A 16,254-nucleotide genomic window follows, 5' to 3' on the forward strand; every position below is an offset into this window, starting at 1 on the left:
GTATATACATATATATAAAGATATACAGCCCACATATATGAATTTAAATGAGAATTATATGATAAAATTTAAAAACATTTAAATTATGAAAAACTGAACATCTTTCAATACAAACCTCACACAAGACAAAAACCTTTTGTATATTTGTTTCAGTTTAAATTTGACAGTGGAAATAAAGCTGCAAAACAGAATTACAGACCACGATTAGCTGGTCCAGTATTTTGTTACCCAGTATTGTGATGAATATAATACCTATGTTACAATCCTCCTTAATATATGTAGCTTTTACCCCCCTCCCTTTTTTTTTTTTTTTTTTTTTGCAGTCAGAGGAATACTATTCTGGTAAGTGCTTGGCATGATTCGGTCAAACCCAATGTATTTATACATATCACTGTATGTTATTGGTGCACCACAAAGTACAGAAATATACTGGATGTTGACCTATAGGAATGGCGTATCATTAGAAAACAGAACAGTGCAACTGCAAATTATTTTGTTATTGTTGTTATGGGTGGAAAAAAAACCACTGATGCAATTCCACAAGATCTGACATCTCTGTTTGATTAGTGTCATGTGAACATCCCTGCAGAACAGTCACACGTCTTATCTGAACTCCAGGCGGTGCTCATTTTCAGGATGCGTTGTACAGCTGTTCTTTCTGTGTAAGATGATACTGCCTTCTGCTTCCTCAGTCCAGAACAGTCATTAAGAAAAGAAACTTTGCTCCCTGGAAGACAGTAGGGACTACAGTTTATAATGAATCCACTAAACTAAGCAGCATTATCCTTGGAGAGGTGAACAGTTGTGTAACTTGGCCCACCTTGTTGCATTTTTTTGTTTTGTTTTGTTTGGGTTTTGAAAGTAATTTACTTCAACACAATGAGAAACAGGAGATAAACAGTTAACTCAGCCATTCTCCCATGGTATTCTGCTTCTTCTTGCTGGGTCTCTCTTTCATGTACTCTATTTACTTCTTGGGTTCAAAGTTTTCCTCTCGTTGCTTTTTTTTTTTAATCATGCATCACTTGGCTCACTTGTCCTTGTACCTCCAGCCTTTGTTGTTTTCAGTCTTTAATGATGATCTTTCAGTTAAGAGCTCACCAAAGTGTAGATCATACTGAATGTAAAAGAAAGACACAATATGAAAGTATCCTTTTGAAGCATACAGAGCACTTTGATTTTTATAACCCTTTACTGTCTGTTCCTCAAGTCTGACTGTAATAGCCTGTGCTTTCCTTTGCATTCTTTCTCTCTAAAGCATCTTAATTATGGTGTATTCAAGATGGGTATCAAAAAGCACTCAAGAAATAACAAATTCATTATCGACATCCTACTGCACCACAAGCTGTGTTTGAGCTTATTAAAGTGCAGTCTGATGTCTGAATTTGAACAGTGAAGAAACAAAACCATTTTGCTTTAGCGTGTTTGATCTTTAGAACTTCAGCCAGCAACTCCCAGCAGGGCAGGCAAGGTTTCCCATGAAACTGCGTTATTTTTTTCCTTTGGAAAAAACTCCATGCAGTAGAAGAAACACAAAATGCGGACACCAGCTGGAGTGAATCCATACATATTAAATGCAACTCTGAAAAGCGAAGAAATCACAGTATATTACCATGGCTCCATTTTAAAGCAATTCTAATTCTGACAATACCCAGGAAAGCACAGCAAAATTGAATGTAATTAATACTATTTTATTTAGCACCAGCCAGTGGATTTTGGATTATGGCCACATTTTAGAATGAAGGAAGCAGGGCTCAGAGGAAGCTGCACAACGGTAGAGTCCCAGCAGAAATGCTAGACCACACTACATAGCTGACTTTGACAGGGTCTTTTAGCCAACATAAAAATGTGGGGTTAAAATGCTTCTCTCTCCAGCCATGCCTTGCCATCTCTCCTTGTACTACCAACAGAGCTTGTCTAGCATAACTGCCATGCTTTCCACTCTCAGCCTCGTGAAGAGGAGTGATGGGCAAAGGCACTCAGCCCAAACCCACAAAGCTGCTGGATGCTAAACTCCTGCTCAGATTCTCATGCCCCATCCATCTTAGTGTGACTTAGGCACCTTTGAACTTCTGTGAGTCTGGGCCCTTCTACTTTCGTTCTCTCTCTCATGTATGAAGACACAGGCACACACACATGCACATGTGGGCAGAAAACTTTGTTCTCAATAGTATTTAAAAGTAATATTGAGATACAACAACCTGCAGCAATGACTCCTCAAGATATGGGGAACAACAGAACAGATAACGGACCAGTAATCAAAGGAGAAATAACATTTATCTTCTTCCACCAGCATACAAACCTCCCTTACAGAGGGATTACTGCATGCAAGGCTGGCTTGAAGAGGCACTCTATGCAAATACATTATGGAAGGAGTGGAAGAAAGGCATCATAAAACAACACCTCCATTTAAATTGTGTTAACCTTTGGTGTCAAGTAGTTTTATGGTGTGATTACAGGAGTGACTAAAAGCACAGCGATTCTGCCAAGGCCTTACCTTAAATATGATCCTTGCATATTCTTGCACTGGGTATTTGTTACTATGCACTAAGGACATCTGACAGCTGAAAGGGGCAGGAGCAACAACACACAACTGGGGTGTGTATCTTCAAGAACGTACTCAAATTAGGCATTTGGATCACGCACAGGCTTACCCTGTCATGAAAGGGAGCCTGTAGCCGCCATCTACCTACCCATTTACTTACCACCTTGAGCACCACTATACCAGCAGATGTAGTATTTTTCTTATGATTGTCTTGAATCATAAGAACATTATCATTTTTATTTGATGTAATGCCATTATCATAACATTTGCTATTTCACCCCTCCTAAGAGTCTATGCAGAGGAGCAAAATCTTTTTTTTGGTTTGGCCTTGGGCCTGGCTCAGGCCTTAGATAAATGCTTAATATTCTGTACTGAGGTGTCAGCAGATACAGCTGCTGTAAGCGGGCATGCTTCCCTGAATCAAGATTGGAAGTAAGTTTTAAAAGACTAAGGAAATGGGCCAATTGGTTCCAGTCATTCCTAAATACAATTTCACATGTCAAATGAAAAGCAGCTACTACTTCCTTAATGAAATGACCAGACTTACCAGTACAGATAGTAGAAGAAGGAAAGGAGATAGAAAGCTAGCTTACACCAGGCCTCTTTTTGACAGTAACTCAAGGTATCTGCATTCATGACTGCAGGTGGATCATATGCTAGCTCTGAACTATCTGCTGGGCAGCGAAAATACCTGAAAGAGCAGGAGAAGACATCTGGAATGACTCTGTAATATTATGTATTAAATATGTGCAGATATACACCATCCTGATCACCAGCTCAGAAGACAACTGTCTTCCATGATATAGGAGGAATTTTCCTCTCTTTTTCAAGCCTCTATTTCCGGACGTTGTTAAAATCAGGACATTAGTCTAAGCAGACCTTTCTTACAGAATCAAGCAATTCACGAACGTGGACTTTCTGTGTTCTATTGATTCTTTAGCTTGAAACATTCCGCCTTCCTATATAGTTATTTCTGGTTTACTCACTAATAACTTACATATTGTGATTTACAATATGTGGTGGCTTGTGATCACAGCATGAAGGAAGGATTACTGGGTTTTAACTGCATCTACACAACTGATTTCAGACATGATGAAAGGTGACAGTCTCAACCAACTCACAGCTCAGTTCCTCCAACTCTGAAAAGGAAAAAAGTCAATATGGAGTAATATAAGAGCTGGCTGACTAATGTTTTCTACATGTAGCACTGCTCAAAAATTTATCATCCAGTAATTTAATTTGAAAATGTTTTTTCTTCTGACATAGGAGAAATTTCTAATTATTCTCAGCAATGACTGGATGTTTGAGAAAATCCTGACAAAAGAACTGTTCTGGCAAAGGAGCTTTTGTCTCAGGTACTTTGCAGTAAAAAGCAAAAAGCAAACCAAAAAAGTCCTCAACAAAGTTAATGAACTGCTTTAAGATCAGCACGAACCGGATGAAATATTGTTATTTCTGTTGCTTTGAAACAGTAATGTAAACACTGAAGATTGCTGGGATTGCTTACAGATAGATAAGCAGACAGATAGATAGATAGATAGATAAACCCCAAACAAGTGACAAGCAGCAAAGTTTGAAAATAAACATTCTCACAGTAACTTTGCCTTCCTCCCTTCCAATATTAGTCACATCCACTCACAATCTCTAATGACATTATAAATTCTTTTACAGAGACCACAGGTGAAAACTTGCTCAATTATCTTCATTGGGATGAAGATATCACACAGTATCTTCCCAAGGTTTTGTGCAGAACTTTACACAATGAACCCAAACCTGTCTGTGGTTACACCAGAAGAAATTATGGAGTAATTGTAGCAAGGCATATGGAAAATCATGGAAACAAAGACAATCAAAAGTTCTCTCCAAAGGTTGATATCATTATTTAGAGTCTGACCATTTTCATCTCGGACATAAAATATAAATTTTTAAATTTGTTTTTAAAAGCTTTTTAAACCAGTATTGTCACACTTTGCTTGTTAACCCTTAGTAAAACAGCACCATAAAACATTATTATTTTTATTGCACCTAACCAATAGGGAGAAAAGCACTTGTAGCTTCACTTCATTTAGCTTTCTGAAAACTATACTGGCACTCTAACTTCTGAATAACATACATTATCGTATGACTCTGCATTACTACCAAGCTTTTCCAGAAAATAGTGTAAGAAAGCTACTACTTTTTAGTTCTTGGTTGAGATAATGGTTTTGCCTTCTTTACAGAACTATTCTTCAAGCTCCTTCGCAACAGGAGCTATCTGCTACCACGTATATCTTTGTAACACAAAGAGACCCTGACAGACAAAAATCATCTGTGCTTTTACAAACATTATGGAAATGCAGAACTGGTGAAGACTCCAGATTGACAACCACAAAAACTGATATCTATTGAGAGGAAACAGAAGGCTGATCCTCCACTAGAATGCAGAGGAAGATGCAGCAGCAGCAGCAGCAGCTGCACTGCTTGTCCAGAAAACATTAAAGCTGTTCAACAGCAGGTGTTAACGTGATCAACTCTGAAAGCCCCACAGTGAATATAAACACACAGTGGAGATCCAGAGCAGAAACACTCCCCACTTTTTCACATGGGCAGGGTGAAGACAACAGTTCTTCATCTACTGCAATCTCTACTCCAAGAGTCTCTGAGAGAGACTTCTTTTGCAGAACAGAAATTCTCTACTCTACAGCTAGAAACAACTTATTTTATACTGAAAAAAAAGGCATAAAGCTGCTAAAGAACATGAGAAGCAAAATTCTGTCAACCTGCCCAGTCTGCTTCACAACTCCAATGGAAAGTTTTCCTTGCTAGGGCTGAATTAATAGGTCCAAGATCTTTCAGATATGAACTGCCTTACAACTCCCTATCTGTGAAATATTTAGAACTTCACCAAGTTCCACTTCCAGATTCCGGCCTATTTCATTTCAAAGTTTTCATTCAGTTGTGGTGAGTGCATCCTGACACCCTTTGGAATATTGATTTAAGTTAGTAACTGAAAGCCACATTTATATTATTATATGTTTTCTTTACCCATCCTAAACATTCATGAAAAATATATACTTTTTCTCTGGAAACATTAAGTTTCAGCTGCTTATACTCCTATCACTGCACTTCATAGTTCATACAATCTGCGTGTGTGCTGAGTTGGTAAATAAGGCTAACAAGCAGTCAGCATATAAAAGATGGGCTTACCTCCAGAAGTGATAAAAAAGCAAAGGAACATTTAACCCCAGTGTGAGCCACTCTTGAGCGCACAAAAACATTATGCAGAAAAGACTATGGATAGAGTACTCCGGCAACACCAGCTAAAAAGAAAGGAACAGAAATAACAGATGTCAGTAAAACACCTCTTCAATTTTAGTCACCTAAGCAGTTTTTGGAAAACAAACCATCTCTGCAAGTCTCCTGTGTATCTGTGTCTGTCCCTAGACATACCTCAGTTGACAGACAGCTTTGGCTATGAGCAACGAGCACAAGATGCAGTGCCAGGTTTGTTCAGGTTCTAACCATGGCTGTACCAAAGCTAGACATGGCTGTACTCCAGGTGCTTGTTGAGTGGCATGGGACAAATCACTTACTGTCTTAGCTGGTGCTCCAGATTTCTGTGTACAAAATGTAGATTATATTACTGCCTCCCTCACAGAAGCATTGTGAGACTAAATGAATGTCTGTAAAAGAGTTCTTAAAGAACCAAGTTTCATTACTGATACATTCAGAAAGGAAATAATAAAGCTACTACTGAAGCTTCACTTCTATATTGGAGGAGCATCCTTGGAAAAATAAAAGCCTGCTTCTAACATTTTGATATGTTATATATACACCCTAAAGAGATCAAATCCATTACTAAGTCAGTGTTGCAAGCTAAAACCTACTAAGACAGGAAACTCACTTCCTTAGTAAATCCATGGCTCCCCATACTACTTGTTTCAGATCCAAGATGATTCTTTCTATTAAAAGAGAAAGTGAGTGGGCAGCTGGCAGAAGCAGAAATTTATGTGATGTTGATTCAGAGTAGTTATTTCTAAAGGCATTTTGCTTTTTTCACTGCTTTCCCATTTCTTAGCTTGCTTTCTTCTCTTGTTTTCTTCCAATGCCTTTTCTCAGAAATCTCTATTTCTTTTCTTCGTCATAGAAGAGATTGATTTCCAGCAGTATATATTTCTCAAAGCTAGACAATCCCATACACAGTTCATCTGCATCCCTTGCTGCACCTTGGTGCTACATCTACCAGTTAAATCACGAAAAGCATTTGAGGGGCTTCTTTCAGTGTAAATTCATTTTTATCTGCCAAATAATTAAAGTGAGCCCTACTTCTTAAAACATGTAAAACCTACTATGCAGCTACTCCCAATGCCTACCTACTCCCATACAGCTGTGCTACAATGAATTCCATCTTCTTGGTTCTAGGAGTCTTTCCACCTCACATGGAACATTTATTTTTTTACTTTCATTTAACTTCACTACTTGAAGTAGTTAACACATTTGGATATCTCTGTGTCTACGCCTTCAACTTAAACATTCTCAAAAGCTTATCTTATGTGGATGACAAATCATAATACAATTATATAGTTCAGATTCCAGATGGTAGTTATTTATCACTGCTGGATTTTTTTTTTTTTTTCATTTTTAGAATGTGATTTACAACATGACTATAACCTTTCTCCAAAGAATGATTCATCTTCATCACAAACTGCAGACAAGAAAGGTCTTCATGATGTACGTCTACCCACTAAACATCACAACACTTAAAAGCATATTACATTCATTATCACATATTTGATTTCTGATTCCAACACAATCCACAAACGTAGCAAGAACACAACCCTGGTGCCTGATCAGTGGGCTGGCTGGTAATAACAGGGAAGGAAACCCATGGTGAAAATTTATGCAGAGCTTAAAAAACAAAACAAAACAAAAAATCTCCTGTGAAGCTAGAAAGGAAACAAAGGAAGCAGTGGACTCTCAGAAAGAGTTTCATTTCCAGTCACAGTTTCTGGTGTAAATTAAATCTACCTATGCTTCTGATAGAACAACAAATGGGTCATTTATATCTCTTCACCCTATTCTTGGAGTGATATTTTCCTGTGGACATAAATAAATAAAGGATCAGTGCTGATCGCAGTTTCTGAAGAGAATTCATGCAAAGAAGCAAACAAAGCCGAGCCTGCAAAGCCAATTACAGTTCATATTCAGGTGATTTACCTAGGAGACTAAATCTAAAAGGAGGTGGGAGAATTGAAAGCGTAAAGTGTAGAAAGGCACTAACAGCAAAGCTTGTGAGGAAAAGTAAACTGAATAACTAAGTAACTAAAAAAATAACACTGCCTCAGTTCTTGGCTGAAAGAGTCATTCTGCGGTTTGACACAAAGTCCTCTGAAACCAATGGAAACTTTCAATCAACTTTAGCAAACACCAGATTCAGCTCCTGGAGAGAAGAAAGCTGCCTGAGAAACAAGCAACAGTCAATCCTTGTTCCTGCTGAGGTACTCAAATGCAATAGTAACTTCTGTGATACAGACAGCTGCGCAACAGGAATTAAACTAACACCTTTAATTCATTCCCGGGAGGGCATATGAAGCTGTCAGATGGTAAACACATTAGTATATAAACAGCATACTTCTATTTTGAACCAGGAACACCCTGATATTCAGATAGTGACCTCTGCTTTCTGACACAGGTCAAGTTTACGTCTTGAGATGGTTACAGAACACAGAGCTGAAGGAGAAACTGGCAAAGCAGCACAATTCTTAAGGACTGCAACTTGGTCACGTTGACTCCAAAGGTAATGAATGGCATTACAAATTTATTACCAGAAATTCTGCTGGCTGACATTTACCTGGGGAAAACCACAGGAAAGCCTGAAAAGGAAGTCAGCCTCTAGACCAAAATGCTGCTAATCAGAAACATATTTTGCTATAACATAAGCAAGGGAAAGAAACTACTGTACCTTTCTAAGTTTTGCTCTGATATATATAGTTAATATCCATATCAGTAAATACTCAAAATCCTTATTCACAATCTATCATTTGCATTTAAAATGTAAAATCTTAAGTAGATACCATACTCGTATCGTTACCATCTCATCATAAATATTCAATACATCCTCATACAAAGTAGTACACATATACATGCACGTGTAGATAGATTCTTCCCCTCTAATTCCAAAGAAAATAAGGCAGGCTTTGCTGTGTATAGACATCTAGGTTTGGCTGAACTAAAGCATGGGAAAACAAGCACTGAAGCTAAGCACCTGTCAGCCGCTTCTTTGTGTTTATAGGAATACAAAGACCTCTGTAGACTGCAGCTGCAGAAGGGCATCTCTCGGGAAGCTCAGTCCTAAATCTTTTATTCAGTTTCCAATTTCATAAGTATTTTCCGTTGTTCTTATACAAAAGATAAACCCATCTTTTCCTGTCAGTACTTTTCCTCCTCATTCTGTTTATTACACATGGATACCTCCTTCTCAAATGTAATTTTGCTTTTACAGAACATTATATATTTTTACAGGGAATGACTGTTACAGTTTGTCTCACCAGTGAACAGGGCACATAAAATACCTCACAGAAACCCAAACTGGGAAGATATTGTAGTAGGAATAGTAATCTCCCTTCATCAGTGCTACTGAATTCTTATGCTTAGAAAATCAACCACAACAAGTGAATCAAACTGTTTTCCCAATCACTGTTAAGCCACTGAAATGACAAGACCTTATGCTTCTTTCCAGCACTTTGCTTAGGACCAATACTCCTGAGTGCTACACAATAATAGTAATTCTCACAGAATTGCTGTTTCTTCTCCCAAAAGACTCCAAGTCTACATCAGTCTCCACCTGTGCATGCCAGCCTCTATAGTGTCACCACGGATTTTACACTGTACCTAGAAACCGCCAGCCATTAGACATTCTACCCTTCCCAGTGTTTCCAAGAGTCTTCTTTATGCTACTAGAGGCTGAGATAGCTTCCCTTCTTAATGCCTGCCTTCTCCTCCCACCGAAGGCAGGAAAAAAAACAAAGGGAAGTGGAGGCTGAATCTCCTTCATGTAACATAAGAGCTCTGGTGATTTCCCAAGTGGAAACAAGTTGTTCACATTACAAACACACAAGCCCTTATCCATCAACGTAAAAACAACAAGAAACTGAAAACAACACGCATGCATGGCATCACTCCAGGGCCCCAAATTAGGCCTGACCTAAGTGTATGCTGCTTTATTGCAGTGGTTAATGCCACTGCACCTACTCCCACCAAAGGACGGCTGCAGTTTGTCACTATGGTGCTCACTTTGCTTCTTTTTTCCACCATATCCCTTGCTAAAGCTGACATGTAGAATTGGTCCTCATCGGTAGCAGGAAAAGAGGGGATGGAGATGTACCCAAGGTTTTCAGAACACAAGAGTTATTTTAATTACACTTTAAAGCCCACCCTAAAGGAGCCTGCCAGAGCTAACCTGGGTTACCGGCGAGTATCAGTTGCTGAATGAAATGACATTGTGAGACCCAAGGAAGACAATTACTTAATGACTCTGAAATTCTCCTAACTGAACAACACAGACCACAAAAGTCAGAAGTGTAGTGCAAGCAAGTGAAAAAACAGAAAGCAGAAACACACAGAAAAATACCAGTAGCATGTGCATTATTAGCCCAGACTGTGCATGTATGTGGAATGTACATACACTGAAACAAATCATATCTGTTTGCTCCTGCTGTTGCACAAATCAAGGAAGTAGGGTCAACTGTGTATAACTTAAACACACAGACCATACATCTTAACATTTGCAAGAGTTTTAAACATACTGCTTGCATTGATCAAACACATGAAACACATTAAATTTACTGTTGAAATACAGGAAGGCTTCCCATTTATATTTTCTAGTGTATCTTTCTAATCTACTTTAAATTATTTGAGTTACTTGACTTCCAAAATCTCCTCTGAAAGGCTGCCCTAGAGCCCAATACAATGCTGCCAAAATAAATATACTAAGGTTTTCAGTCCAAATTTTCAGGTTCAATTTCCTTCAATTCTTCTTTTAAAATCCACACTTGCTTGTGTGTCTACAAGCTCTGTTCTCTAGTCACTTTTAGCAATCATTTAGAAATTCAGTTGCGTAGTTAGAATTGTTGTAACACAAACCTATAACCAAAGCATTTTAAGTAATTCAAAACCATGTTATGCAAACCTCTAGAAGTATTTAGCAGTTTGCTGTGTAGATGTATGCAACTAGCTGAAAAGAAAACGTCTGGAAAATGGATTCCAGATTATGAAAAGAACAACCTGCAGTTGAACATACTCAGTTCACATACATAGCTTTTCATTTTATCTGGGGGAGAGCAATGGTGCACGCATGCAAGACTCAATGTTATGGACCAAATGCAGAGCACAAATAAAAGAAAGGATACAACATCTGTGTTTTCACCCCTCCACCTTTCCGGACCACAATGAAGCAAAGCAGCACAAAGCCAGTGCTTTGTAAAGGTAATTTCATTATTCTAATGCACTACTGGAATTTCTTTAAACAGTATTAAGTGGATGTGAACATAAGTCACTCCACAGCACAAATACCAGACAATGAAATGAATAACACAAAGAACTTAATTATCATTCTCACAAAGCACTCCATAACCATCTGTAACACAGTACCAGATCTAATATTAAAATACAGGATTTCTGGATGCTCTTTCCATCTCAGCTACTAAACATGTCTATATTTAGGCCTATCATTTCACTTCTCATTGTCTCATTTTTGTCTTCTGCAACATGGGGATAATTATATTCAAAATCTATAGATTCCACTGCAGCTAGTTTATGACTAGAATATTTAAGCTTTGTCATAATACAAATAACTTTAACAAGAGTGACAGAGCAAGATCAGGTCTTTATGGGACATTAATCAAGAATATCTATAAATATTTCTATATTGGAGAGCCTACGGGAGGTCATAACAGCCAACAGGTAAAGAGGTTATGAAACAGATTAAAAAAAAGACTTCTCCACTCTTAAGGCCTGCAGGGCACCAGCACAATTCAAAAAGCGCCCCGTCCTTGCAAGGCACGTCATTAAGGCAGACGTGCTGTGATCTTACAAGTGTATCTCCTCTGCGAACTGCTCTTTTCCACTCAGCAGGGGGTAGGAGATATCTTCACAACCTTTCTTCTTTTAACGTTAATTCAGAACCAGTAACAGAAGCTGGGTTAGCAACCCTGGAGTGTGAACTTCTCTAATTTTCACAACACTGACTCGAAACAGGGTAACAAACGCTGTCTTGCCCTAGCTCACTATTGTGTTTCAGACACAACCAGCCAGGACACCCCGTAGCTGGGTTATTCTAAGAGCTCATGCCATCTTTGTCTGCTTGCCCAATACTGGTGAGAATGACAATTAGTACCACAGCTGTTTGTTAGGATCTAGAAAACCAGCCTCTCATTTCACAGGCAGGTCTATGAATGCAGAACATCTCAGTGATCATTAAAATGAAGTTCAGCCATCTGCACGGCACAGGCCTTCTCCCAGGGGTCTGCCCAAGACTGACAGTTTCATAAATGCTGAAAACTAAGTGTTCACTAAAGGGCTGTTTCTGTATCTGGCATGTAAAGACTGTCAGTGTGAGGAAGCAGATTTGGTACAGCGCAGACATGGTAAAGACAATCCCTGCCCTGCTATTCTAACAGCTTTATTGAAAACATCAGCATCTAAATGCAAGCAAGGACATTTAACTCCCAGCAGAAACAATTTTCATCCACAAACAGGTATGATGTAAAATCATTGCACTCTATTTTTAGGTATTATATTGCTTTTTGTAATTGCATTGTGACTTTACAGGGTCTGATCCTGACTTAAATCCACAATGAACATTCTGCTAAACATAACAGTGACATTAGATTTAACCCCAATTTCTTTAGTTTTATTAAAATGCAAATATTTACTTTATTGCCTACCAAATTAGAGCAAACACAGTCCATTAGCAAGTCAAATTTTGCCAATATCTTCAGCACAGCTCTGAGGAACAGATGCATAAAGTACATTACCCCAAGCAGCTGAGAAGCATACTGCTCTCAGGAGTACTTACAGGCAACAGTTACTCATGTAAATTTTTGCCGCATCTTCAGCCTTATTCTGCTGTTACTTGTGACGTTCTGATAGTGTAAGGACATATGTTTACACATCCTCCAGAACAGTACTGGAAGAAGCTGAATTGTAAAGCAAGAGGTCATCTATTACAGGGTGATACTTTGTTTGCCACTTTGATTATTGAATAAACATTTAAAAGATGAGATTAACAGCAAAATACAGTCGGTTAACCTGAAATAGTTTTATACATAAATATTTTAATGAGTAATAATATTATGAATAACCATATGTATCACCCTTCAAAGAACATTTCAATTTCCATCAGGCATCACACTAGCGAATCATCCTTCCTCCTTAGAATAAAAGGGGGGGGGTAAGGATCAAACTTTGACTGAGTCACAAGTTTGAACTCTTCACTGTTACAATAGTTTTGTAGCTTTTCCCCTTATGAGCTACCCCTGCTTTGAATACCTGTGCAGTCACAGCAGGATATACCTTTTCAGTATCCTTAGGTAAGCACACAGACATCCTTAGGTAATGACTGCTGAAAGTAACAGTTGTTATGTTCTAACTTTGGAAAAGTGCTGAATTCAGGAACTTTTAAATTTTACTAAAAATAGTGCTGGCACAATGCACATAATAAATAAGCATCAGTAGTGAATGAATTGCCTGCCAGAAATACTATACTTCCTCTAAGTTCTTAAGTCCTATTTTAAGGACTTTCTTTCCAGATACGGTACTGTATACAAGGAAAGGACGAAAGGGATTATGTTCAATATTTTTATTGCAATAGTAATATCCTTCTAGTAAATATGACCCCGATATATTTACAATAAAATGTGTGAAGAAGAGATGCACTATCTCTAGTCAAGCAACATTTATGGGATTATTAGTGCAGAAGGTATGAATCCTGCCAGCTCTTTGGTCCCAATTCTACTGTCAGTTCTGCAAAATAGCTACTGTGTCAAGTTCCACTCTTTCTGATGAAATTAAAACTAAGTGGGTGCCCAAGACACTAATTGAATAGGGCACAGCCCCATTTTATCACATTCCACACATCACAGATAATAAATGTAACAAAAGGGTAGGCAGAAAAGACTTAAGAGAAGGAAGGAGAGAAGCTTTTAGATGATCTGTAGTGAATTTCCTATGAGAGTGCAAAAGAGGAAAAGGCAGCTCAGCAACAGAAGTACTGAAGGCCTAAGTTTTGTCTAGACTGCAAATCTATTGCAAGATTCAGGGAAAATCATTATGTCCCTCATGTTTCCAGATACAAGCAAAATCTCTACCAAGTGTGAATCCCTATCAATATGTTAACTCCATCCTCTTTTAGGCAAGCTGCAGAAGACAATTAAACGAACACAGAACTAATGCAAGTGTATAATACTTCAGTTAAAAATATTTTACTTGCTTTTCCTGTATCCCCGCTTCTTCTGTTAAGCTATGCTCTTCTTTCTTTCGCTTGTACAACCTAAGGACAGCCCTGCTTTATCTCATGCCTCTTTTGACTAACAAGAGATGCTGTACCAAAACTATCTAAAAAGAACTCATCCATAAGTTATGATTTCCATAAACTAAAAACTGTGTAGTAATACATTTTTAGCTAACTTCAAATTTTATCCTTAAAGTTACTTGTTCCTAATATAAAAATACCTTGTCAGAACCATTCTGAAGGCCAGATGAAAGTTGGCTTTATCATCCAATAGCAGTTTAGCTGTATCTCTCAAATAAGTACTGAGTACTGAAGTATACACTTAGCAGTTTATGTCTTTCACACATGCTCAGAGTCTAATGTACTTTAAAAAGCCCTAGGTTGCTTCAAACAAAAGAGAAATTAAATGAATTTAGTTTTATGAAAGATGTTGTAATTACAGTCCAAGTCCTAGCTGACAGAATGCATACAGCATTACATCCTTACATCCTACAAAATATGCAGATCTAATTAATGCTTTAGAAACAGCAATATCCTTTATTCCAGCGCCTGCATGCAAACTCTAGAATTTCTTCTGAGGCAGCTTAGGAGCTAATTATGTGTGCATATGTCTAGCAGGGGGGTGTAGCTCATACTCCCTATGATGTTGACAGAGATGTACCTCATCATACTGTCTATGTTTATTAGTATTGCAGTAGAGCAAGCATCACAAGTCTCTAAGCATACGACACAAGATAATTTTACTCCCAACAGCCATCAATTGGACTACAGTAGTTTGTCTGACTCCAGACTGGGCTGGATTTGAACAGCTGCTGTAGAAATTAAAGACTATATCCAACTATTAACTCAATGAACCATCAGAGCCCTTGAAAACAGCACACAAATGTTTAGCTTCAATTAAAAATCAGATTCAGACTATGCCTGCTAACAAGAAAACGCAGTAGCTGTCTGAAAACAAGATTTCTATCGTCAGATTACCCGCGCAACCTTTCCTTTCCTGTTGTGTACATGTCTTGTGAGCGTAAACAAATGCTCTTCATTTTGTTGGTGTTTTTTGTAGCACCTGGCACAATAAGCCTTTATTTTTTAGCCAAGTCTGAAAGCACTGCTGTAACACAAACACTAATGAAAACATAACAGAAAAGGAGAGCCAAGTCTTGCTGAAAAATACCTCTGACTGAAGCACAACAGAGGCCTTTAAAAGATCAAAGTATCCAACTATGGAAATTAAAAAAAAAATTGCAAAATTCAAAGAGCAAGACAAACGTAAGACAGCAGAATATCCACCTAAAGACAACAAAAGAAGATTTGCTCCTGTATTATATTTTCTTCCAGAAAGAAGAGAAATAGAACAGCCTGAAACCACCCTTTTGAAATTACTGAAGGCAACTTTAAAACGTGAAGAGTTTTCATATGATGTTAATTCAGAATATCACTGTAGTCCCAATAACAGATCATACGTTTAAACCTCTAAAAAAAGGATTACTGAACAACGGTTTCATATTCGTATTGTTTATCAGGCCAGTTAATAGAAAGTTCAGATCTTGATAAAACTATCCAATACAATCCAATCAAAAGGCACCCTGACTTCTTGGAAATATGTACCAGCCACCTTCCTTCATGACACAGTCCTCTCCCAGTAATGGCTAAACTCAAAGGGAAGAAGATGATGATTTTCCAAGGAGTAAAGCATTACTACCTCAAGTGAAGTGCTATGAAGGCATGTGTTGAATTGCCTAATCAAAAATTTGTATTTCTTCCCCTCATTCTATTCAGTTTGACCTTTGTGATTTCTCCTGAGTTTCACCAGGAGATTTCCACACAAATTGAGACATATCTGGTCATAACCACCAACAATACACTACACAGTTTTTATCTAAATGGTGTCTAAATTACAAGTACTTCAAATCCAAATCTAAGTCCAGGTCTATTCCACATGGGTTTATGCTTGAATATCAATACATTTCTCATCTCAGAGCAATAACCAGAGATTGCTCCAAGCTGTCAATGTCAAGGAAAGACTGAGAGTGCCCACAGAGGGTGATCACAGCTGCTTTTGTTGTTGTTCAGTCTTAGAGATGAATGATAAGCATGAATGTCAAACTTGAAGTCAAACCCTTCCTAAATCCAGGGACGTTCAGAAAGTTTTTTGATATAAACCAACTCTGTTTTGAACCACTAAACTAAACTGCAGTGCAAAGATTAAAAAAAAAAAAAAAAA

At 38.0% G+C, this 16,254-nt stretch overlaps 1 protein-coding gene across 1 annotated transcript in view; it reads right to left on the reverse strand.

Moving 5' to 3' along the window:
* Positions 1–290: 290 nt before the first annotated feature.
* Positions 291–16,254, reverse strand: part of CNIH3 (cornichon family AMPA receptor auxiliary protein 3) — a 52,827-nt gene continuing 36,863 nt past the window's right edge. Inside the window, exons 4-6 of the mRNA XM_069800055.1 lie at positions 5,732–5,844; positions 3,093–3,236; positions 291–1,117 (exon numbers count right to left, since the gene is read on the reverse strand). Coding sequence (XP_069656156.1) covers positions 1,090–1,117; positions 3,093–3,236; positions 5,732–5,844 — 285 coding nt within the window. The 3' untranslated portion in view covers positions 291–1,089. The remainder of the gene's footprint in view (positions 1,118–3,092; positions 3,237–5,731; positions 5,845–16,254) is intronic.

This window comes from Haliaeetus albicilla, chromosome 13, assembly GCF_947461875.1.
Source record: "Haliaeetus albicilla chromosome 13, bHalAlb1.1, whole genome shotgun sequence".
Lineage (NCBI taxonomy): Eukaryota > Metazoa > Chordata > Aves > Accipitriformes > Accipitridae > Haliaeetus > Haliaeetus albicilla.